Genomic DNA, 27,023 nt, shown 5'->3' on the forward strand with positions numbered 1-27,023 from the left:
AAAAACAAACATGGTATGTACTCACTCATAGGAGGATACTAGATGTGAAACAAGGATGAGTGGACTGCTACTCACATCACCAGGGAGGCTACCTGGAAAACAGGACTCCAAGAAAGACACGGGGATCACCCAATAACGGAGAAATGGATGAGATCTACATGAACAGCCTGGACATGAGTAGGGGTAATGAAGGGCGAGGGTCGAGGGAAAGAGAGGTAGGGGGAGCGGGATATCCTAGCTGGATCAAGAACAGAGAGGGAGAATAAAGAATAGACTATGGTAAATTAAGACCACATGAGAATAGGAAGAAGCAAAGTGCATGAGAGGCTCACAGAAATCCACAGATACCCCCACAATAGACTGCTGGCAATGGTCAAGAGACAGCCCGAACTGACCTACTCTGGTGATGGGATGGCCAAACACCCTAATAGTCGTGCCAGGAATCCCACCCAACAACTGAGGGATCTGGATGCAGAGATCCATGGCTAGGCCCCGGGTGGAGCTCCGGGAGTCTAATTAGCGAGAAAGAGGAGGGTTTATATGAGCAAGAATTGTTGAAACCAAGGTTGGATAAAGCACAGGGACAAATAGCCAAACAAATGGAAACACATGAACTATGAACCAATGGCTGAGGGGCCCCCAACTGGATCAGGCCCTCTGAATAGGTGAGACAGTTGATTGGCTTGATCTCTTTGGGAGGCATCCAGGCAGTGGGACCGGGTCCTGTGCTCATTGCATGAGTTGGCTGTTTGAAACCTGGGGCTTATGCAGGGACACTTGGCTCAATCTGGAAGGAGGGGACTGGACCTGCCTCAACTGAGTTTACCAGGTTGATCTCAGTCCTTGGGGGAGGCTTTGCCCTAGAGGAGGTAGGAATGGGGAGTGGCAGGGGGGGGGAGGAGAGGGGGCAGGAGGGGAGAGAACAAGGGAATCCGTGGCTGATATGTAGAACTGAATTGTATTGTAAAATATAATAAAATAAATAAAGAAAGGAAAAAACTAGAAAAAAATGCCAAAGGCCAAGTCTTTGCCAACATGTGAGTCTGGAAAGGCTAGAGCACTTGGGCAAAGGGACTTCGTACTCAGTGAAAGCTCCATGGGTTTCTTTTGGAGGTTCATGACAAAGACTGGGGCAAGAGAGTGACTAGAGACACTGGCAGCACAGTCAACCTGGGGAGAATCAGAGAACAGGAAGAAGCAGGCTACTGCATCATCTGATTCTCTGAACTTTGTTTCATGGAAAGCAAAACCAGTAATCCACAGAATATTGAGTATCAGAAACTTGCACACAGGCTTCAAAAAGTCAGTCAGTGCTGTCTAGGGATTCTCACTCTCCAACTCTGCCTTCCTCCTCCCCCTGCCCTTCTTCCCTAGGAAGAGGAAGCTGTAGGTGATGGTGTAAGAAAATGAAGACAATCCCCTGGAGTGCACAGGCTAGTACACTTTACAGAAGAGGGAAGTGTAACATAATTCTTGACCCACTAAAGAGTATCAGGAATGTGTCTCAATTCTAAATTTCTAAGGGAATTAAGTAGAACTAGCTGACAGCAAGATGGCTCAGTAGTTGAATCTCTGTGGGTTGTCTTCTGATTCCACATGTGGTACACACACACACACACACACACACACACACACAGAGAGAGAGAGAGAGAGAGAGAGAGAGAGAGAGAGAGAGAGAGACAGAGAGAGAGAGAGAGAGAGAGAGAGAGAGAGAGAGATTTCAAAAGAAAAGAAAAATAATTAAATGGGATGATTAAGGCTCTTGAGAAAGATAAATAAATTCTACTCACAAACTAATTACAGACATAAAGCAGAATTTAGTTGCTTCAAGATATAATTTCTGTTAAGAGACTTTTTTTTCTTCCTTATGGAAACCTGACAAACTGAATCTCATATTCACACAGATAATCAAAAGCCAAGGAAATCCAGTAAGAGGCAGATGCATGGGTATCTCAGGGAGTTCAGGCCAGCCTGTTCAACATAGAAAGTTCTAGGTCAGCAAAGACTATATAGTGAGAATCTGTCGCAAAATGTATTTTGTCATGAAAGATATATAAAAAATTAATTAAAATAAAAAATCCTCAAAACAGTTGGTTAAAGTTTTGGATCTGAAAGCCAGTATGTATTCTAAGTAAGTGTGAACAAATCATCAATTACCTGTAGTTTATCACTTTCCCAATGTGAATATTTTTGAACTTCCTTTTGTATAGCTTGCTGTTAGGTTCAGTCAGCGGTACATATGCAAAGAAAATCATTTCATTGGGGGAGAGAAACTGTGGAGCTAGTGCAGTATCAAATCCCAAATCAGGTGGCTGAAATTGGAGAAAAGGAAATATTGTATGTTGAATGTCTTATGCTTCAATTATAATGCAATTCAAACAGCAAACTTGTTTCCCATTCATATCAAAACAATTCTGCTTTGCTTATTGGTTGAAGCAATATATCTACATGCTCTTTGGATATCTTTGAATATTTATATATGTGAAAGGGAAAACTCAGTTTTCTGCAGTGGAGGAAAAGGAAGTCTGATAATTAAGACACAGTTTGAAGTTCTTGTGCCCTTTGTAGGAGGCTGAGGTGATGAGTTTGGAGGTGCAGATTTTAGATTTGGGTTACCATCCTAAACACAGAAGATATTGTCATAATAGGGTTCTTCCTGGGAGTTTTTACTGGGTCCAATAAAGGGCCTCTCCTTTGAGCACTGCTGCTCTGAGTCTCAAGGTCTGTGCCTTGAGCCTCCTGGTTCTGCACTCTGCTAGTATATCCTACTCCTTGGACTTTCATAACTTACAGACTCCCTTAAGGCAACATTTTCCTAGATTTCTGACATCTAATTCTTTCATCCTGAACTGTCCAGTTCCAGGATGTTTTAGTCAGTGAAAATAGAGATGAATACTAGCTTCAAAATGGTTGTTGGAGTTGATCCTGTTGCTTAGGAGACAAAGAGTGTGTGTGTGTGTGTGTGTGTGTGTGTGTGTGTGTGTGTGTGTGTGTGTGTGTGTGACTTCAGTCTTGTAGATACTGTAGTCTGTTTTGGGTTATATCCATCAAGTACTGCCTCCAATAATCATTTTCTGTCATACTTTCCTCCCAGTGTTTGAATTTAGGGTACTCACCAAGAATGAAAGAGATAGGGAAATAGGGTGGCTAAGAGGAATCAACTGCCTCAGTGAAAAATCTAATTCTAATATCCCAACATAATTTGGGTAGTTATTTACTCTGTGTGCCTTGCTTACATTCTAAGTAATTGAGGACAAATAGTTGTTATAAAATGAAGAGTCCACAGCAGTGTCTGACACAGTAAGAGTTAATAATTGCTTTTTTCCAGAGAGGATGGATGCATGTATCATTTGTAGAGAGAAAGAAATAAAGCTGTTGAATCAGTGTTCTTCAAATTTGTCCTGAATATAAGAATTTCTATAGTTTCTCCATCTTAACAATTTCAACTTTCACTTAAGGGAACTAAGCTACTTATAGCAAATCTGTGATGTTAGTGAAATTTGACATGCCTGCTTTTTTAGGTTATGTCTGGCAGACTGCTCACATCATCTACTGTGCACATTTGCAGAATCCAGACCCAAGGATCAGAGAACATGTTGGCAATCCCTCTCATGGATTCCTCTCTTTCATTTGCATGCATGTCTCAGACAGAGGATGTGAGAGCACCTTCCTCTCCACCTGTAGTCTTGGCCTGGTATACAGATTGATCTTTTAACTATTGTATATTTTAATATATTTATTCTTATCATATGTGTATGATTACTTTGCTTATGTGCTAGTTTATTTTCTCATGTTGATCATAAGCAACTTGAGAGGAAATGGTTTATTTCAGATTATAGCTTATAGTCCACTAGGAAGGAAAAGTAGGGAACAGACTTGTCAGGAACCTAGAGGCAGGAAACGAAGCAGAGGACATAAAAGAATGCTTCTTGCTGTTACTACCCACATAAATCATTTATCAAGAAAATGCCTCAAAGACCTTGCTCCAAGCCAGTCTGATGTAACCAATTCCTCAAATGACATTATTCTTCCCAGATGTCTCTGGGTTTATGTCAAGTTGACAAAACCCAACCAGCACAGCTTGCATATATGTGACACGTATGTGTACTTACTGCTCTTAGAGGTAATAAATGTGTATTGGATGTTCTGAAGCTATAGTTATGGATGATTGAGTCACCATGTGGGTTCTGAGCACCAAATTCTAGTCCTCTGGAAGAGTGGCAAATGTTCTTAGGCACAGAGTTACCTCTCTAGGCCTGGACTGACTTATTAAGAGACCCATTCTATTTTCTGTTTTTTAAAGACAAATGACAGTTTTACCAACCCCTCTGAAACACATTTTACTCTTGGCTGCTTTCTTGATGTGTATTCATTTTCTATCTAGCTGCCAGTAATATATATATATATATTACACATTATATATTGTAATTATTAAAAATAGGTATTTATTATCATCTGTGAAGGGTAGTAAAACTGTGCTCTGTCGGCATTAAACAAGGAATAAACTAGGGAGCATGACTATTTAACATGGAAGGTGAAAGGTGAATCAAAAACCATATTTCTTCAAGGCCAACATTGGAAGGTAGAAAATAAACCAGGAGCTGAGTTGCTTGTAACAGATCTGTTTTAGACATGTTGTTCTTCTGCTGTGAAATCTTGTATGAGGATACCTGTGGGGCTTAGAGAAGATTTTGTTGGTGTTCAATGTTGTATACAAAGTTTTCCCTGAGCAAAGAGTGTCCTGAGGGGTCTGGAGATATGGCTCAGCTGTTAAGAGCACATTCTTGCTCTTGCAATGGACCTGAGTTTGGTTTGCAGGTAAAGAGCACATTCTTGCTCTTGCAATGGACCTGAGTTTGGTTTGCAGGTACCCTGCCAAGTGGTTTAGATCCAGCTTTAGGGTAGACCAACCACCTCAAACAAACACCTGCCTCCACAAACACCTGCCCTTATATGTAGACACACACACACACACACACACACACACACACACACACACACAATTTTAAAACCTTAAAAGGGTTTGTATTAAGGTAAACACTGTTTCATTGACCTGCAAGTAGAATGTGGCATCTGTTCTCAAAAATAAGGAAAACAGTTTCAGTGCATCATGTTACTGACCGTTCCAAAAATATTAGAAGACGATCCAGAGCCTGAACGTGATAAATCAGTGTCAAAGCGTTCTGGAGTCAGTTTGTGTATGAATCCCAAATGATCATAGTATAATGTGAAAATATTATCCACAAATCTTCCACTCTTAGTGTATCTTGTTAATCCTGTTAGGAAACAAAAAGAACTTTCTTGATACTGCTAAAATATAACTAGAAGAAATTTTATATTATACCCATAAATATTTTGCTCATTTAAATTAAGAGTGAGAGTAGGGATCTGAGACTTCTAAATTAGTAAAAATACATGCTACTTTGTGTTACATCCTTGGACAGTCTTTTGCAGTTCCTCTTCATGACAGAACATGTCCAGCAAAGTGGGCAGGTAGAACAGAACAAAGGGGTTGTCTAATCAAAGCATATGGAATAAAGGTGTTGAGTCTCCCTTGGTGGTGTTTCCTCTTCCCAAAACTATCAAATTAGATTTCTGTCTATCTAGGATCTCTTGTGCTTCTCTAAGTATTTTTTTTTTCTGTTTCTGTGATGAACAGAACTAGACTTTGATTGTGATTGTGTGGAATATGTAGATTGCTTTTGGTATGATAGCCTATTTCAAAACATTGATTCTTCCAATTCATGAGCATTGGAAGCCTTTCCATTCTCTAGTGTTTTTCCCAACACAATTCTTCAGTGTTTTAAAATTTTTATTGTAGAGATCATTCACATTCATTGTTAGATTTATTACAACATATTTTATTTTTAAGGGCTACTGTGAATGGGATACTTTGATTTATTTTAACATGTTGTCCATAGACTTTTTATATATACCCCTTATTATATTGATATATGTTCACTGTGTTCTCAGATTTTTAGGACTTTAAACATAAAGGGATGTTGGATTTTGTCAAATAATTTTTTGTGTGTCTGATGACCATGTAATTTCTATGCTAGAGTCCATTTTGTGATTTATAACATTTATAGCTTTACATATACTGAGCCATTCCAGAATCTCTGAAGTAAACCAAACTTGATGATGGTGAGCAATATTTTTTATGAGTTCTTACATTTTGTTTGCAAGTGCTTTTTTGAGAATTTTTTTAGTCTAAGTTCATCAGATAAATTTGTACTTTTGTTGTTGTTGTATCCTTATTTGCTTTGTTATCAGAGAATACCAGTTTCAATAAGAATTAAAAAGGCTTGGCATAGTGGTGCACACATTTAAACCCAGTGCTTGGGAGGCAGAGGAAGGTATATTTCTGTGAGTCTGAGGCCAATCTGGTACATTTCTTGTATTCCAGGTCAGTCAGAGCTACATCAAATGAGGTCCTGTTTTTAAAAAGAGAGAAAAAGTTTGGTAATATTTCTTCATTTCTATTTTATGGACTAGTTTTGGAAGCATTGGTGTTAGTCCTTTGAAGGTGTAGTAAAGCAAACCAGTCAATTCAACAGGAGCTGGACATTTGCTGTTGTTGTGGGAGATTTTTATTTATTGCTTCAGTCTCATGGCTTGTTATGTACATTCAAATTGTGTATCTCATCTTGGCTTAATTTTGGTTGGTCACACATACCAAGAAATTTAAACATTTCCTTTAGATTGTTCAATTTAGTAGAATGTTCTTATATGTTTTTAAAGTAAGACCTAATTATTTTGTGAATTTCATTGGTATTTGTTGTAACACCCCCTTTTGTCTCTAATTTTGGTCTTCTCTTTCTTTTGGTTAGTTTTGTTAAGGGTTTGTCAATCTTGCTCATTTCTTTAATGAACCAACTCTTTGTTTCATTGATTCTTGGCACTTGTTTGTTTGCATTTTTATGAATTTCTGTGTTGATCTTAGTTATTTCTCTCTGTATAGTGATTTGGTGTTTGCCTTCTTCTTGTTTTTCTAGGGCCCAAAGGTGTTTCATTATTTGAAATCTCTCTGGTTTTTAAGCACTTAGAGCTACAAACTCCTCACTTAGGACCATTTTCATTGCATCACTGCATCCCATAAATTTTGATATTTTGTGTTTTCATTTTTATTTGATTCTAGGGTTTTAAAGTTTTTTTTCTTACAGGGGCAGGAGAGATGGCTCAGTGGTAAAAGATCACTGGCTGGTCTTCCATAAGGATCAGTTTTGATTTCCACTACCTACAAGGCAGCTCACCATCATTTGTAACTCCAGTCCCAGGATATCCAAGACCCTCTTCTGGCCTCTGTGGACACCATGACATGCAACTTGCACACAGACATACATGCAATCAAAACATTCATACAGATAAACTATAAAAATCGAAATAAAATAAAACAAAAATGTTCTTGTTTTCTTCATTCATTAGTATGTTACTTAGTCTTCATGATTTTGTGTATGCTCTATGGTTCTTCTTTATGTTGATTCAAATTCGTATTCCATTGTGATCAGGTAGAATACATAGAATTATTTCAGTTTTCCTGTAATGGTTGAGATTGCTTTGTGTGGTCTTTTTGGAGAAAGTTCAATGGATTGCTGAGAAGAATGTATTCTGGAACATTTGGATAGGAAATTCTGCAGTGTCTACTCAGATCTTTTGGCCTATGGTGTCATTGAATTTGCATACTTTTCTGTCTAATTTGTTGGGAAGACTTGTCAGTTGGCAATAATGAGATAGTGAAGTCACCCTCTACTTATGTGCTAGGGTTAATCTGTGATTTAACAGCTAATAGTATTTGCTTAATGTATGTGTTACTTTAACTATGTAGTGGTGTGTTACATCTGTTTATGCTGCGGTTGTTTAATGATGTAAAGATGTATTGCTTTGCCAGCCTAAGGCTCCTGATTAGTCTAATAAAAAGCTGAATGGCCAATAGTTAGGCAGTAGAGGGATAGGTGGGGCTGGTGTACAAAGAGAATAAATAGGAGGAGGAATCTAAGCTTGAGAAGAAAGGAGAACAAGGGAGAAAGAGAGGGAGATTCCCAAGACTAGACAGCCAGGAAGCTGACAGACAGACAGACAGACATGGAGTAAGCAGGGAAATAGAACATACAGAAAGAAAGATAAAAAGCCATGAGACAAAATGTAGATGAAGAGACACAGATTAAAATAAATTATAAGAGCTAGTGAGACAAGCATAACATAAGGCCAAGCATTGATAACTAATAATAAGTCTCCATGTCATGTTTTGGGAGCTGGTTGGTGGCACAAAAGAAAGCCTGCTATAGATGTAATTGTCTGCACCTATACTTGGGGCATATCACAATGTCCTCTTGAAGGATCATTCCTTAAATCAGTGTGAAGTAGCCATCTTCATCTTTTCTCACTAGATGCTTTGAAATCTATTTTACCAGGTATTATAAGAGAAACACCTGCTCATCTTCTAGGCATATCTGTATGAAACATCTTTTCCTATTTTTTCACTATATAGTGCCATCTGTTTAAGGTATATTAAGTAGGCTGTGTTTTTAGATTGGAGAATTAAACCAATAATAATTAGAATAATTACTGAAAGATATGTATTAATTGTTATTTTGTAGATTTTGATTATCTACTTTTTAATCTCTTCTTGTCTTACTTAACTATTATTCTAGCATGGCTTATTCATTCCTCTGGCTCCATGGATGGATATGTTTAACTCTTCAGTCTGAAGAATTCCTTCATGTATTGTCTGTAGAGTTGACTTAGTGCTTCTGTAGGATGTTCTGTATGTTAAATGTGTTGCTCTGATTGGTTAATAAATAAAACACTGATTGTCCAGTAGCCAGGCAGGAAGTATAGGCAGGACAAGTATGAAGAGAATTGTGGGAACAGGAAGGCTGAGGAGAGAGACGCTGCCAGCCACCACCATGACAAGCAAGATGTAAGGTACTGGTAAGCCACGAGCCACATAGAAACTTATAGACTAATAGAAATGGGTTAATTTAAGATATAAGAGCAGCTAGCAAGAAGCCTGAGCCATTAGGCCAAACAGTTTGAATAATATTAGCGTCTGAGTGATTATTTTATAAGTGGGCTGTTGGACTGCCAGGACTTGGCAGGACTCAGAGAGAAAACTCTAGCTACATAGTGGTCATACATTATTCTAGCCTATTTTTATCATTGAAAGTTTTAATTTTTTTCCTAAAATTATAACAGATACCTTTGCTAGAAATAATAGTCTGGGTTTGGCTGCTATTGTCTTTTAAAATTTGCAATACATCTTACCAAGTCTCAGGTGAGTTGCTCTTATTCTGATGGACTTGACTTTATATGTGACTTGGTGTTTCACCATTGCTAGGTTTTTTACTATGTATTTTTAATGTTTTGATTATAATGTAGAAGACTGCAAATAGACCCATATCTGTCACCGTGCACAAAACTTCAGTCCAAGTGGATCAAAGACCTCAACATAAATCTAGTTACTCTGAACCTGATAGAAGAGAAAGTAGGAAGTAGTCCTGAATACATTGGCCCCAGAGATCACTTCCTAAATATAATACCAGTAGCAGGGACACTGAGAGCAACAATTAATAAATGGGACCTCCTGAAACTGAGAAGGTTTTGTAGGGCAAAGGACACAGTCAATAAAACAAAACAACAGACCACAGAATGGGAAAAGATCTTCACCAACCCCAGATCTGACAGAGAGCTGATCTCTAGAACATATAAAGAACTCAAGAAACTAGACATCAAAATACCTAACAGTCCAATTTAAAAATGGGCCATAGAGATAAACAGAGAAATCTCAACAGAAGAATCTCAAATGGCTGAAAGACATTTAAGGAATTGCTCGACATCCTTAGTCGTCAGGAAAATGCAAATCAAAATTACTCTGAGATACCATCTAACACCTGTAAGAATGGCTAAGATCAAAAACACTGAAGACAGCTTATGTTGGAGAGGATGTGGAATAGGGGAACACTCCTACACTGTTGATAGGAATACAAATTTGTACAGCCACTTTGGAAATCAGTATGGTGGTTTCTCAGAAAATTGGGAATCAATCTGCCTCGAGACCCAGCTATACCACTCTTGGGCATATACCCAAGAAATTCTCAATCATACCACAGGACACATGCTGTGGGATGGTCTGTATGTCAAATTGCTCTGATTGGTCAATAAATAAAAACACTGATTGGCCAGTGGCCAGGCAGGAAGTATAGGAGGGACTAACAGAGAGGCAAAGTGAGAGAACAGGAAGGCAGATAGAGAGACTGCCAGCCACTGCCATGACAAGCAACATGTAAAGATGCTGGTAAGCCATGAGCCATGTGGCAAGGTATAGATTTATAGAAATGGATTAATTCAAGATATAAAAACAGTTAGGAGAAGCCTGCCATGGCCATAAAGTTTGTAAGCAATATAAGTCTCTGTATTTACTTGGTTGGGTCTGAGCAGCTGTGGGACTGGCAGGTGACAGAGATTTGTCCCGACTGTGGGCCAGGCAGGAAAACTCTAGCTACAGACACATGCTCAACTATATTCATAGCAGCATTGTTTGTAATAGCCAGAGCCTGGAAACAACCTAGATGCCTCTCAACTGAATAACTGATTTAAAAAAAAAATGTGGTACATATACACAATGGAGTTAGTACTCAGCAGAGAAAAACAATGACATCACAAGGTTTGTAGGCAAATAGGTGGAACTAGAAAATACCATCCTGAGTGAGGTAACCCAGACTCAGATGGACAAACATGGTATGTACTCACTTATAAGTGGATACTAGATACAAAGCAAAGGATAACCAGACTGCGAACCACAGCTCCAGGGAGGCTAGCTAATAAGGAGAACCCGAGGAAGGATGCATGGATCACCCTGCAATGGAAAAATGGATGAGATCTACATGAGCAAACTGAGGTGAGGGGTGGTAAGGGAGGGTTAGGGATGAGGGATATGAGCAGAGGGGAGCAGGAGGTTTGAGCTAGAATGGGAACAAAGTGGGAGAACAAGAAGTGGGAGAACAAGGAAAGAGATACCATGATAAAGACATCATGGGAATAGGGTGAAGCAGAGTGCGGGGGAGGTTCTCAGGAATCCACAAGGGTGATTCCACCATAGACTACTGGCGATAGTCAAGAGGGTGGCTGAACTGGCCTACTCTGGTGATCAGATGGCTGAATACCCTAATTGTCATCATAGAGCCCTCTTCCAGTGACTGATGGAAGCAGATGCAGAGATCCATGGTTGGGTGTTAGGCTGAGCTCCAGGAGTCCAATCAATGAGAGAGAGGAGGGATTCTATGAGCAAGGGATATCAAGACCATGACTGGAAAACGTATAGAGACAACTAGCCAAACTAGTGGAAACACTTGAACTGTGGACCAATAGCTGAGGAGCCCCCAAGGTACTGGAATAGGTCCTCTGGATAAGCGAGACAGTTGTTTAGCTTGAACTGTTTAGGGGACCCCCAGGCAATAGGATTGGGAGCTATCCCTAATGCATGAGCCAGCTTTTTTGAACCTAGTGCCTATGGTGAGACACTTTTCACAGCCTTGGTGCAGGGAGGAGGGGCTTGGACCTGCCTCAGCTGAATGTAGCAGGCTCTGCTGAATCCCCATAGGAGACTTTGCCTTGGAGGAGGTGGTAGTGGAGGGGTGGGTTGTGGGGGAAGGGTGGGGGACAGAAGTAGGGAGGACAGGGGAATCTGTGGTTGGTATGTAAAATGAATAGGAAAATCTCTTAATAAAAAATGTATCTGAGACAAAATGATCAAGTGGGAGAAAAAAGATAGTGGATATATCATAGAGTTAGATATATAGATGGTTGATTAACAGAAGAGAGAGATAGATGATAGACATAGGTAGGTTGATCAATTGATGCTATAAATGATGTATAGAAATAGATAAAATGGATGGATAGATAGATGAGAGAGAGAGAAATAGGACAAAGACAGATGAACTAGAAAGAGAAATGGTGGATATGATAGATAGATGATAGATAGATAGATAGATAGATAGAAAGAAGAAAGAAAGAAAGAAAGAAAGAAAGAAAGAAAGAAAGAAAGAAAGATAGATAGATAGATAGATAGGCGACTAGCTACAAAGATAGACAGAAGACAGAAACAGCTTGGTACTCGTTGCCCAGTCTGACAATGGAATAAGAAAATTCAATAGAAGCAACTGGAGTAAAACTGAGCCATAAATGGTTTCTTCATTCTAATCACTGGTATTTCTTAAATAAACACTTGTTGTTTTCAATATCATAGATATAACATACATATTCTACAAAAAATACTATATAAATAAAGCATTAGAAATGCAAGTAATATAAAATAAAAAAAATAATTTATACCCAGTGGACCAATCCTAAACAAAATACAGGAAGCAATACTTTCAGCTGAAGAGAGGAATAAGCACAGCCAGGAGAGTCTACAAAGAAAATAAATGATGCTATAATTACTAAAACACAAAAACACAAATAGTATCACTGAAAACAACACATAGTTTTTTAAGAATGATTTTAAATATTAATGGCTTAAATTCTCCAATCAAAAGAAAGAGGCTGATGGACTGGATCAAGAAACAAAATCCACCTATTTGTTGTCTACAAAAAACTCACTTTAGCATTAAAGATGGATACCACCATAAAGTGATAGAAAGTGAAATGAGACCAGGAATAAAATAAGTGTGGCCATACTAATTTTTGACAAAATAGACTTCAAACTAAAACTAACAAGAAGAGATAAAGAGAGACACTTCATTCTAATCAAGGTTACAATTAACTGAGAAAATACTACCCTCCTAAGCATAGGCATACCAAACTCAAATGCTTACACTATCCTAAAAAGTATACTAATAAAATTAAAGACACAGATTGTCATCAACCCATCAATAGTAGGTATTTCAAAAACCATTTTGTCAAACAGACAGGTCATCTAGATGTAAAATAAGTAGAGAAACATTAGAATTAAATGACATCATGCATCAAATGGACTTAACAGATCTCTACATTACATTCTGCCTAAACACTGAGAAATACACTTTCTACTCAGCAGTATTTTAAAGCTTTTCTAAAAAGATCATATCATAAGGAAACATACTATTATCCATTTACCAAAAATTACATATATATGTGTTTATATGTGTGTGTGTACATACATGTAATTTTTGAAGTGAAATTTCTCACCTGGGCTGATAATGCTCCAAGAGCCACAGACTATCTAACAAAAACCTAATACTAGGCATGAGAAACTCTCAAGTTGTTGGTCTGGGAAGCCCCAAAATTTCCCAAGCATTATAGGCTATTGCTGTTGCCCTTGGTTGCTTCCCAGAGATTGATGATAACTCCTATTGCTGAAGTCACCTTGCAGTTTGAACAGAGGATCCATGCTGAATCTGACTTGAAAGCATCCTTCTTTGAGAACTAGCTTTCACAGTACCAAAAAGGTACCATGTAAGCTTCCAAGGGAGGGAAGCAGCCATTAGTTCCACGCAGCTATCAAACCTATGAATTACACAAGTCCCAACATGACATGATAACCCTAAGAGTGAAATAGTGGCATGTGGTTTGAAGGAAAATGACCTCTAAAGGGAGTGGCTTTGTTGAAGGAAGTGTGCCACTGTGGGGGTGAGCTTTGAGGTCTCCAATGCTCAAGCTACTCCCAGTGAGTCAGATAATTTCCTGTAGTCTGCAAGATGTAGCACAATGTCTGCCTGCATGCCACCATGTCCCACCATGATGATAATGGATTGAACCTCTCAACTGTAAATGAACTGCCACAATTAAACGTATTTCTTTATAAGAGTTGCCTTGGTCATGGTGTCACTTCATAGAAATAGAATCCCTAAGACATATACCTTGGTGGTAACCAACAGTTCTCTTACTATTCTTATCAACAATAGGAAAGTCATGACTGGTAGAAACCTAAGGAACTACTCTGGGTTTCTAAAATCATGGATCTTAGAAGAGAATTTATAACCACCACTTTGCTAAACCAGCATAATTCCTAATTGTATTCTAAATGTTTATCCTTATATCCATAGTTAAATGTAGCTTTCACCCCTTTTCAAAGAAATTTCTATTTTCAATGGACAGCCATTACAGGGAAGCACAACTAATCAAAAGGCAGACAACAATGGTCATGTGGTTCTCAGCTACAAATGATACACTGACAATACAACTCTTGTACCATATGCTCAGGTAGTATTGTGGAAGAAAGACTGGAAGAGCCAGAAAGGGGAGTCAGGGTATCTTCTGTGTGTACCCACTAGAAATATCAGGGGAGATATACCTATGAAGTCCCAACAATATGACTCCCAAACAAGACTCGAACAAATTACCAACAGAGAAAGAACTACAGGCAAGTAAGGAATGCTGAGAGAAGAAATAGCCTTCCCCAAGAAAGAGTATCCTGCTATGTTTGCCCATATCAAGTGGTCAGTGTTGAAATTATATATTATATAATTGTGTGTGTGTGTGTGTGTGTGTGTGTGTGTGTAGTATCACATTATATATTATTATATACAGTATATGGACTGAACAGATTGTGTGCCTGTGGGTATATATTTCACAACACTTAATGAAAGATAGGAATTTCAGAGAAAGAGAGGCAACATACATGGAAGGGGCTAGAGAGAAGAAAGGGAAGGGGAAATCATGCAATCATATTTTAATAAAAATCATTAACAAAATAGAAAAAATAATTCACTACAAGATTTCAAAAACTCAATGAGAGAATGAGAAAATGAAAATGCAGATCAGGGGCTGGAGAGATGGCTCAGCAGTTAAGAGCACTGGCTGCTCTTCCAGACGTCCTGAGTTCAAATCCCAGCAACCACATGGTGACTCACAACCATCGGTAGTGAGATCTGGTGCCCTCTTCTGGCCTGCAAACATTCATGTAGGCAGAACACTGTATACATAATAGATAAATAAATCTTAAAAAAAGAAAGAAAGGAAGAAAGAAAGAGAGAGAGAGAGAGAAAGAAAGAAAGAAAGAAAATGCAGATCAGAGGGATACAGAGATATGAGGACCATTCTCTTCATGATTCAGGTCCCGAGTCTGGTTAGCAGCATTCAACTGTATTGGAAGGGAACAGGCAATGGTAGGTTAGGTCAGTCACTACTAGCTATTTCTTTCATTGTGCAACTAGCTGACAGCCTTGTTGCTTGATCAAGGACACTGTGAGAAGATGGAGGGCAAACAATCATTCATATAGTGCCACTTCTTAAGTTTCTGTGACCTAAGATGATTTACTTTATCAGCAAGCTCAAAGCAAACACCACCTTCTTTTGCATTGTGTTTGTAAGTATTAAAATATGCTGTGTATAACATGTGGAGCAAAATTCTATCTCCACTGTGGCATGTACAATTATTTGGTTTGGGAAAAGTACACAGCACTGAGAATACACCATGCTAACTCAGGGTTCTTCTTTTTTTATGGCTGTTCATATGATTTGTCTCTGTAGATCCAACAAATCCATTACCCACATGTAAAACAAATTTACAATTCCAAATAGAAAATTCCTTACCTGCCTTTGTCATGTAAATCTTTCCATTTTGTGTAATCAAAGATATTTCTGAAGTATAAAAACTATGAGCAGTCTTCCTTACATAGTTATTTAGAAAGTCACACACTAATTCAAAAGTATTGCCACCATCCATTGAAATCCATACCTAAAGGAATAAAGAGATAATACCTTACTAACAACTGCCTCTAATTTTCAAAATTAGCTATTAGCTTGATCTTCCTACAGAAGAAAAACCATGCAGTACTATTTTCCTCACATCTCTATATCCATCACGAATTCAGTCACACACTGACTACCTTCCCACTCACACACTTGATTTAACTTTCCAATGTTTTGTATTGTCAGAAGTAATTAGATCAACTAAGTGGCTAGGGATATTGTATTCTCATTCTCTCCCCCCTCTGTTTTGCTCTGTCTCTGTCTGTGTCTCTGTCTGTGTCTCTCTATGTCTCTCTCTGTCTCTGTCTCTCTGTCTCTCTGTCTTTCTGTCTCTCTCTCTCTCTCTCTCTCATGTGTGTGTGTGTGTGTGTGTGTGTGTGTGTGTGTGTGTGTGTGTTTTACATGCATGGGGAGACTACAGGATAAAATTGAATGGATACCTCTATTGTGCTCTCTACCTTACTGAGACAAAGTCTTTTATTGAACAAGAAGTTTATTGTTTTGGACACACTGGCTGGGCAGTGAGCCCTCTGGATCTGTCTGTCTCTGCTCCCTAATGCAGTTGTTATATATGCACAGTCATGCTCAGCCTTTTATATGGGTGTTGGAGATTTGAAATCAGGTCCTCGTGCTTTCAGAGCAAGTGAAACCAGCTGAGCCAATTTCCCAGCCCCATACATTGCATTTTCGATTTGTATTTTTATGACACTTAGGAACTGTACCATCTCTTTACATGTTTGTTTCTATTTTCATTTCAATGAAATGACTCTTTGTGTCATTTCTTTTTTTAGCTATTAGATTTTCCTGTTGAAAATACTTTCTATGAATTCTCTCATTATTGTTATTTAATTCTTCCTTCCATTGTCAGGCCTATATCCTTGTATTCCTTAAATATTGTGGAGTCTATATTGTATTTTTTTTCATCTCTCCAAGCTGGGGATAGAGGTACAATTCTATAATCCTAGCACTTGGGAGGCTGAGGCAGGCAAGTTTAAGACTAGCTTGAGCTATATAGTGCAGTCCAGGATAACCTGGACTAGAGTGTAAGACTATCTCAAAGGAAACGGGGCTTTTTATGCTAGTACTCTTAAAAATCACATCAGTATTAGCCATTACATATTTGTTTCCACAAAAGTTGTTCTGATGGTTTAGTCCCTTAATTTCTCAGTCCACTATGAGGAATGAGACTCTATCTCATTTCTTAGACTAGTTTTGTTGAACACCATCTATGGTGATATTTTATTTGTGCTGAAATGTAATTTTATTTGTATGTCAATAAATAAAGTTGCCTGGAGATCAGAGGTCATAGCCATTAAGAAAAAGTCTGGCAGTGGTAGCACACACTTTTAATCTGATCACATGGCAGGCAGAGTCTCTATGTGTTCAAGGACATGGCCAGCATGGTGACACACACCTTTAATCTCAGTACCAACCATAGAGATCTGGAGGTCTGTATAGACAGGCAGTGACGATGAAGTCATGTGGTTGGGTTTAGAGCCAATGAGAAGGCAGAACAGAAAGGCAATTAAAAAGACAGGACAGAGGAAGGTCTCTCTCTCAGGGAAAGGACAACATCCAGTGGTAAGATAAGATGGTCTTAGCTCTTGGCTACTGCTCTGATCTCTGGGCTTTGAAATCATTATTTGGCTGTGTTTCTTATTTAATAAGACCATTTAGAATTATATCTACAGCCATCTAAAGCTTTTTCACTTCAATTCCAGCTAATTATTGACCATAGTCAAAATATACATATGAAAAATTTGAATCATAGAGTCTATTGGCAATATTCCTGATTTACATGCTTTCTAGCCATGAAATCATGACAGGTACAGTAAACTCTTCCAAAAATCAGTTTTCTATACACAGCCTAAGAATTCTAGAACAAAAAAATTATGAAGCAGTCACACTGGCAAAAAAAAAAATGAGAGCAAATTGTTAGCTAAAGTCTCAGAACTCTAATACAGTCAGGGTTATACAAATAAAACAAAATGGACAGATTGAGATTAAGCAAGCTCAGGGATGTTAGATATTTGCCTACAGGATGTGTGAAGCAATATAGACACAGTAGGATGTATGGGTAAAAATATCAATGGACAGAAGAGAAATCAGAGGTTCTGAACTGTTAGTGTAGGAACTAAAATAAAAGAGTTTCAAGAAGCTCTAATGCCAGGATGTCACCTTATACATCTGCAATTCTGTATACAGTAGAGACCGTAAGCCAAGAAATCATAAACATTGTTAAAATAAAAATGGTTTCTATGCACATATACACTAGATTTCAAGTTGGGAGGCACAGCTTTGATAGAAATCAAGTATGTATTAATCAAGTATGTGTTATGTCAAGGCGACAGAGACTGAATGAATTAACAATGAGGTAAGGTGCTAAAAATCAACCTGAACAACTTTTGGTAGGCCTTGTCAGTTGCCCAAGTTGTTTTTCTTCGAGACAGAATCTCACAGTGGAGCCAAAACTGGCCTTGTACTGACAGCAGTCCACCGACCTCTGTTCCAGTCTGCTGGGATCACAGGTGGAAGTCACTGTGTTTTGCTTCCCTGATTGTTTTCAGTGAGTTTAGATTAGTACTGCTTTGTCTTTCCATATGTGTGATTCCTAGAGGGAGTTATTCATAAGCAATAGATGTCCTGAGATAGTCATCAAGTGAACAGCAATTCTAGATTAGACTGTCAATCTAGGGAGTCTTTAGCCACTTTCTATCAAAATAGAAATCACACTTTGAAGTTAATGATCGAGGAGCTTGTATCCTTCAAGTAAAACTGTAACCTGTCATGTGGATCTCACAATCTCACAGAGAAACACTGTTCTCTTTCTTGACTAAACTGCAGCCATCATAATTTTCATTTCCAGGGGAGAAATCCCACTGTGAAAGTGAACTGTGTGCATTCACTGGAAGTCACCACAGTGCTTTCTTGGTACTGAATTTCTTCATATGTCATATTTTGTGCTCCTGACTTTGAACACGGCTGTTGACAGAGGTGTTTTGCCAAGCTTTACAAAGCTTTCAGGCTACCAAGACTGGAGGCCCAAGAATGGAGAACATCACCAGGATTGATGGCAAAATCTAGGTTCTAGAGTTGTAACGACTTGTGAATAGATTACACCTGACAATATTCAGAAGCATGGTGCACTATTGCTCATTTTTATCAGCCACTGAACAAACTGAAAGGTTACAGCTGACTACAGACCACTAAGCTTAACACAAACAAACAGTTAATAAGCAGTGTATTGTAGTCACGTCTACTTCTCCCCTCCAGATCAGCAGAGAACTCCTGTTCTTTATGTACATAGTCACCCAGTCTAAAGAAGCTGGACCACTTACTCTAATTACAAAAGAATAAATTTTATGGCTCCATACCTGATTGCCATAAACATACAGAAAGTGGCTTCGGGGATGGAACACCATTCCAACTGGATGATCGAATGAGGAGGGAAATTGGAAATTTGGAAATTTTGGTTGAGAATTTGGTATCTCATTCTTGAGCACTGACACAGAGACATAGGTTCTTTTGGAATTCTAGATAAAACACAAGGAAGTCATAAGATTTATTCCATCATTCTTTGTCCATGTTATAATTTCTAGACTTTCTCATGATTCAGTTTAATTTAAGACCAGGGCATACCCATTATCACATCAAAGAAATGGAAAGATTAGCAATCACTGGTAACTCTACTCATTACTCCCACCTGTCCATTTTAAAGATGCTGAGATGTAGTATAGGAAACTAAGGCATTTGTTCAAAGTTGTATAATAAATGGCATTGAGAGGTTTGTAAGTCATTACTAAAATAATCAGATAGACTCCAGTGTCCCTGCTCATGCCTTTCATGATACATGTGGGTACCTGGCAAAAATCCCAATTGTATTAAGTCATAGTCTTGGAAGGAACAAGACTATAACACCCTATAAATGCCATCTTGGTATAAAGTTAAGAAGAAGACTTTCACTGATACACAGCGGGGAAAGCTGTCTTAGCTCTTTTCTTGTTTGACTAAAAGCAGTAAATTCTTGAAAATGAAACTGCCAACCATTTTCACAGCAGATATACTCAGAAAAAAAGAGAGCAAATAAGATCTATCCTAAATCCTTTTTCTAGGGGAGTCTTATGGTTCTGAGAGAGATACCTACATGGACAAACACTATCACCTGCTCCTGTCCTGTTGTTCTCCTGAAACCTTTCTACCATAAAAGTAACTTTTTTCCCCAGGAAAACACCAGTTTAATCTAAAGAATGTTCAGCATAGACAGGCATGGTGGCACATGCCTTTAATCCTAACACTCAGACTCAGAAGCAGGCATATTACTGTGAGTTCAAGGATATCCAGTGCTACATAGGGAAATCCTGCCTTAAAAACAATGCAGATGAAAAAGCAGCTTATTTTAATGTTACATGGGCCTTTGAGGGGTGATATATATCTCACACTTAGAAGTGAGTGCTAAACAGCCACTTAGAGAACCCCTAAATTTTCTAACAACTCTGATAATAATTCTAATTAATAGCCACAGTTAAGAACTTATACAACAGAAAATATGTATCTGTGACATGGGTTCCCTGTTTTGTTGTTGTTGCTCATCTAAACTCACCCTTTCAAAACTTTAGATTTATATGGAAAATATTCACCTTATATTCCCCTGGAGAATGAGTAAAGAATAATCAGGAAGCAATTTTTAAAAAACTTCAGTGCCAAACTATTCTATAGATCTTAAGTATTAGTTTATCATTTAAACTATTATCAGTTTCAATTCCTGAGATCATGACAAATTGGAAATGATGTCTGCTAAGACAATTTGTAGGGCTTGGTGATAGAGCAAACAGCTCTGAGCTATAAGACTTACCCGATTATAGAAGAGATAAATTCCAGTTTTAGTTTCTTGATCAATAAGAAATGTTACCACATGTGGAAGAAATCTTGCGCTTGTAATAATAGAAGGTAAGCAAGGCAACCAGTGAAGAAATGGTTCTTTACTATAAAAACAAGAACTGGACTATAAACAGAGAAAAGAAGAGTTAATATTGTTAACACAACTAGTTATTGTAGAAAATAAGCTAATGAATCGTTGTGTTGTTCTGACAGGCCACATATAAATCAGTCACTCTCTCTCTCTCACATGCACATGTGCGCACATGCACACACACATACACACACACACACACACACACACACACACACGTATACAGAGACTTTTTAAGACATGTTCTTACTATGTGAACCTAGGCTGGCCTAAAACTCTGTAATCCAAGATCATATTGAAATCATGATTCTCCTGCCTCCATCTACTGATTGCTAGAATTACAGCTATGTGCCATCACACCTGGCTCACAAATCATAGTTTTAATTCTTTAATAACTATTGCTTTCTTCAGGGTGGATTCAATTTCAGAAAACACTTTAAAGAAACTTTCTTCTCTGGTATGGATCATTTGGCTAGACTCACCGGGTTTTAACAAATGTAGGTATCTGCTATTAAGTCTACCAGGAGACACCACTGGGGGTGGTTAAGTTTTTCTGTATGTTTAAGTACCATAGTTTAGATGAATTGTTATTCTTGAAATTATGCTTAACAAAAATGTCATGCCTTTGAAAGTGTTCTATGTCATACCTCACTTAGGGTCCTTTTTCTGTCGAAAGTGATAGTAACATAATCAACTGTAAGTACAAAGGTGAAGAAATTATGAATGACATCTACACATACAGCCTTAGGAAGAGTTAGTGTTAGTAAGCCTGCCCACATAAAACCAATGCCAGTTGTGCACCATCTATTAATGGATCATTTAGGCAGGAGTGTCACTCCCATTCATTTTTAGAAAAGCTGTCAGTATATAGTCCAGAGTAGCCTCAAGCCTGTAGTGTTCCTATTTATGCCTCCAGAGTGTTAAAGGAATAACAAGTATAAACCACTACCGAGCCTGGCTTTATCATTTTTAGGCCACTAATTCAATATAATAGTTATCTTCACATTTTATTAAATGTTGAGTTTAATGTATTTTATTTAATCTATATATGTAATCTATAGTGATAAAAATCTGCTAACATGTCATAAAATTTACCTTCAAAACTTTCTTTGTTTGCAAAACATTTTTCATTATACCACAGTTTTCCCTTGATATAGTCAACCTATACAAATACATAAATGAAAACAGCAATTGGGTCATATCTGAAGTTAAGATTTTAAACAGAAAGAAATTTATGATGGGCGAATGTCTTTCTTTTCTGCTGTGATAATATGTTGCTATGATTGGTTGATAAATAAAGCCATTTGGCCTATGGCATGGCAGCTTAGAATCGGGCAGAAAATCCAAACAGGTAGAGAGGAAGGAGAAAGACAGAGCAGAGGAGACCCTGCCAGCCACTGCCATGAGAAGCAAGATGTAAAAGTACTAGTAAACCACAAGCCACATGGCAAAATATAGATTTATAAAAATGGGTTAATTTAAGATATAAGAACTAGGTAACAAGAAGACTGCCATGGCCATAGTTCAAAAATAATATTAGCTTGTGTGTGTTTATTTGGGTCTGAGTGACTGCGGGACTGGCGAGTGAGAGACATTTGTCCTGGCCACAGGCCAGGTGAGACACAGGAAAACTTTCAGTTACAAATTTACTTTAAAAATTCCAAGGTTTTGATCATTTGTGGGTGTGAGGCAAATTAAGATAGAAAAACTGTGCACATGTAAGAGGTTGCAGAATGGGGACCAGAAACTGGAATGCACATTGTCACCAGTCACTAAAAGAAATACAAAGGCATGAGGATGTTCTTGGTTATGAATTATCTTTCTCACCAGAAGCTCCTTGAACCTTTCACCTCAGTTAGAATGGGGCATACACGTATTTTTTTATTCCACATTAGCTGCAACATGGCATAAGGAAACTGAACAGAAGCCTGACAATGGCAAGTAGCAGCAATAGAAAGGCACTGCAAACTGATCATAAGGGAACAAAGTAACATTATTTTTGTTGGATATTAACTATAATAAGATGAGAAGGTTTTTTAGGGGAAGATTTTGACTTTCCAGCTGCTATTGAGACAAGGAAATCCTTATACTTTTATAGGTGGGCCAGTGATAAAATCGATATAACTTGTTCATGGAAACATTTAAAATGTCCTAAAACTGATCCTGGTAGTGGTTGATACAAAATACCATAGGGCTGAACATGAAAAAGATAAAGATTATACCATGTGAATTAGACCTTAATAAAATGCTAAACAAACAAAAAAATTTCTTCAGAATGAATGGCCCATGACTTTTTTTTATTATTCTATATCATCACTCAAATTAAATTGTTAAAATAAAACTTTTGAGATCTCATAAAAACCTCCACATTTCAGAATAGCATAATCATTATTATTAATCTGGGAAATTTTAATATAGAACCTTTTTGGGCATTGAACTATGCCTCCTCCTTCCGTTCGGATTTTATTCCTGCATTTTTTCTATATGAATCTAAACTGAAATAGCCAAGAGATTGACCTTAGGGATAATTTAATTTATACGAGGCTGACCTCATGCCAAGGATGAGTCCAGAATACTCTCCTGACCCAGAGTCACAGGTTAGGAAGGAACACATGACTTGGATCACGTGAGCAATGAAAACCACTCTTAGAGATGAAGGAAAGACTTTATTCCTTTTGGGATAGCCAAAGGTGGCTACAAGCCTGGCAGCTATTCTTACTAATGGCTGGAGAACAGTTACTTAGAATAAAGCTAGTGTAAAGAACAGCACAGCCAAATTTGAGGACAGAACCCCGTGGACATCTGATATTCAAGAGAATCCAGCTAGTCAGGAAGTCAGACTCACCCTTTAAATTCCCTATGATTTCAAAGAGCCAACAGCTTCCTCTCTTTTGCTGAAATCAGTTTAGTTTGGTTTCTGTCATTTGTCCTCAAGAAGATACTTGGAGGCAAGCCTTTGGGAGGTGATTAGGTAGAAGAGTTTGATGCCTTTCCTGATTTGAAGGAGACTGGATAGGTAAGATCAGTGCCCTTATAGAGAATCCAGAGATCTATCCCCAACCCTTCTGCCAAGTAAGGTCACAGGGAAGGGACAGCTGTCTGTGAACCAGGAAGCAGTCCCTCACCAGACACTTAACCAGCCAGTCACTGCTCATCACTATTTCCTCAACTTTTTGCCTTTTACTTAATTGAAGCTCCCATTCTCGTTCATTTCTTTTGTTCTGGACTTTGGTTCTTTTGTATCAATGGTGTGTAGATACTGATTTCAATGTCTTTGAGTGTCAGCGATTCTTTTAATGGGATCTAACAGTGAGGCATGTTTTGCTTTTGAGCCCCCTATTTAGAACAATATTAGGTGAGGTTTCCTAAGGGAACAGAATCAATATAACATACACAACAGGCGATTTATTAGATTGGGTTATACAGTCAGAGACTAATTTGTCCCACATGGCTCCACACAGTAGAGAGCTAGAATATCAGTTGTTTCTCAGACTAAGAAGCTGGAAGCTTCAGAACAAAACAAACCAATGACACAAACCAAGTCCAAGGAGAAGACCTGGAAGCAACCTGGGGAGTTGTTGATGCAAGTCCAAGTTCACAGGCTAGAGAATCTGCTATCTGATGTTCTCCTATAGTCCATAATGGCAAAGAAAAAAAGTGCACAAATACCTGCTCCCCACCAAGAAGAGTTCAGCCTGTCTTCATGTGAGTTTGTCTTTCTACCTTTTAGTTCAACCCAGGCTACTGTGTGGCTCAACATGCCTTCAGGGTGGATCTCCCCCTCTTAGGATCTGCAATGAAGCACTCTGGAAACACCCTCACAGATATATTGAGAAGTGTGTTTTACCAAATGCTTTAGGAATCTATCAGATCAGTCAAGTTGACAACCAAAATCAACTATCACAGGAAACTTGTGTACCATTTCTCTCTAATCTTCCAGTTTAGAAGCATTAGTAGAATTTGAGCATATGTGCTTTTTTCGCCCCCGTAGGCTTGCCATTCATTCAATATTTTTAAAGACAGACTCTCATGTCACCTAGGTTGGCCTTTAACTTGCTATGAGGATGACCTTGTATGTCTCATCCTCTTCTCTCCACCTCCTGAGTGCTGGGATCACAGCTGTGCATAATCATGCCTAATATATGAAGTGCTGGGGATGGAACCCAGGGCTTAGTGTATATCAGCCACATATTCTACCAACTGATCTAGATCCCTAGACTCAGATCATTTTCAATTTCAGTGCAATTATCTTCTATTATTTTGTTGTTCTTTGTTTTCTTTTCTCTCTGAAAATTCTATTTCTCCTCCAAAGTAAACTGCTAGTCTATTTGTTCAACAATGTTTACTGAGTGCTTACTTTAGCATGACTCTGTTACCAAGTCAATGGGTTCCTTCATCATCACAAGAATCAGACAGAGATGCAATTCACAGGAAGAAGGAAAAATACACTTTGTCTTCTACTTGAATATAAAAGAAACAACATGCAGGGAGAAGAAAACTTCCAATCATATTCAAAACAGAGACAGGCAAGCAAAGGTTTTATGATGTTCTCAGGTGTGAGGGACCTGGTCTCACTTCTGAGAACTGTATCACTCACCTTGTAGAACTTCTGGACCACTTCTTGAAGGATCATCACTGCTCTGAAATTTCTAGCAACTTCTCCAAACATATGGAGATGTTTCTTCATCTTCACCTTCTGTGGCACTAGTTTGCATCTACTCAATGACTATGCTATCCATCATTTTATTTTACTTTTAATTACAATTGTGGAATTTAGTTCTAGAAAGTCTTTTTGTGCTACAAATCTCCTAATGGATGTTGGTTGTCTTTCTTTTCTGTTCCTCCTTTCTTTTTCTCTCTTCTGCTTCTTCTTTTTTTGTTTGTTTTGAGACAGTGTTTCAGTTCTGGCTGTCCTAGAACTCATCATGTAGATGAGACCAGGCTGGTTTTGAACTCACAGAGATCTTGCCTGCCTCTTCTTCCCAAGTACTGGGATTAAAGACATGTGCCACCATGTCATGCTTCCTTTTTTTAATAACTCAGAGTCTATAACAATGAGCATGGTTGTAGCTGGAGTTTTCCTGGTCCTGCCTGGCCCACGGTGAGGACAAATCTCTCTCACCCACCAGTCCCACAGCCAAATAAACACACAGAGACTTATATTACTTATAAACTGTATGGCTGTGGCAGGCTTCTTGCTATCTGTTCTTATATCTTAAATTAACCCATTTCTATAAATTTATATCTTGCCACATGGTTTGTGGTTTACCAGTATCTAATGTGTTGGTATTCATGGTGGTGGTTGGCAGTGTCTCCTGACTCAGCCTTCCTGTTCTCAGAATTCTCTTCTCTGTTTGTACTGCCTATACTTCCTACCTGGCTACTGGCCAATCAGCATTTTATTTATACAGAGCTATAGCCATAGCACTTGGCCTTTTCTTTTTTTTTTTTTCAAAAAGGGAGGTTTTAACTTTCACGTAGTAAAATTACATATAACAAGACAATTACCAAGTAAGAATTACAGTTATACTATCTAGTCTATTTATAATATCTAGTCTATTTGTATTTGGCAAAATTAAAGAAGATATCCTATCTATCTTATGTTTGTGAGTCTAAGGTTTCATCTCTAACTTACCTTTTATCATAACTAAGGAAAAATTATAACTATCTAGTCTTCAACTACATCAAAGACCTCAGAAGGATATAATTACCTGAGAAATGGTAGAAGGATGCAAGAAACTTTCAAGAGTCTTGCTAAAGAGGACAGAGACAGCTGGCAGCCTGGACAGTCATCTAAAGTTTTTTGTAAAGTTAGGGCATCTGTCTTCAGCCCACAGGCCTAGAGTCTCTCAGTCACTTTTCTCTGTGTCCCATAGAATGTCTGGCAGTTTCCTCTGCAAAGCAGGAATCTGAAGGACAATTTTGCCAAGCAAAGTTCAGTGGTCACCTGAATGTCCTGCATGTCCAGTCGATCAAGCAGTCCAGGAAAGAACACTTTCTTGCCCAAATGGCCATTTTTTGCCAAAAGAAGATAAATACTATGTAGAGTATCTTCACTGCCAATCCTCCTCTCTGTGGTAAGTCCGGTGCTGCCAGGAGCAGACATGTCTCACTGTTTAGAAAGTCTAAATTTTTAAAACATTTTAAATGCCATATTCTGTAGGTCTTTGAAGTATTTGAAGATTACCTATCTATCTGAAATATATCTATGTATTCCTAGAAAACTTAACTAATATGGCTACAAGTATGATTATCACAGATGACTAATTATTAATCCATTTCTTAATTGTCCATTACAATTTTAAATGAGCTGTATAAACATAATACCTTAAACAAGAGTAGAAATATACACATAGTAAAACAAAAACTTTAAATTTGTATCAAT

At 38.1% G+C, this 27,023-nt stretch overlaps 1 protein-coding gene across 1 annotated transcript in view; it reads right to left on the minus strand.

The window, feature by feature from the left end:
• Catsperb (cation channel sperm associated auxiliary subunit beta) overlaps nt 1-27,023 on the minus strand; it is a 160,687-nt gene that overhangs the window by 57,025 nt on the left and 76,639 nt on the right. Inside the window, exons 11-17 of the mRNA XM_028888308.2 lie at nt 21,734-21,800; nt 21,286-21,332; nt 20,522-20,671; nt 19,044-19,202; nt 15,511-15,655; nt 5,122-5,276; nt 2,158-2,312 (exon numbers count right to left, since the gene is read on the minus strand). Coding sequence (XP_028744141.1) covers nt 2,158-2,312; nt 5,122-5,276; nt 15,511-15,655; nt 19,044-19,202; nt 20,522-20,671; nt 21,286-21,332; nt 21,734-21,800 — 878 coding nt within the window. The remainder of the gene's footprint in view (nt 1-2,157; nt 2,313-5,121; nt 5,277-15,510; nt 15,656-19,043; nt 19,203-20,521; nt 20,672-21,285; nt 21,333-21,733; nt 21,801-27,023) is intronic.

Source organism: Peromyscus leucopus, chromosome 14, assembly GCF_004664715.2.
Source record: "Peromyscus leucopus breed LL Stock chromosome 14, UCI_PerLeu_2.1, whole genome shotgun sequence".
Taxonomy (NCBI): Eukaryota; Metazoa; Chordata; class Mammalia; order Rodentia; family Cricetidae; genus Peromyscus; species Peromyscus leucopus.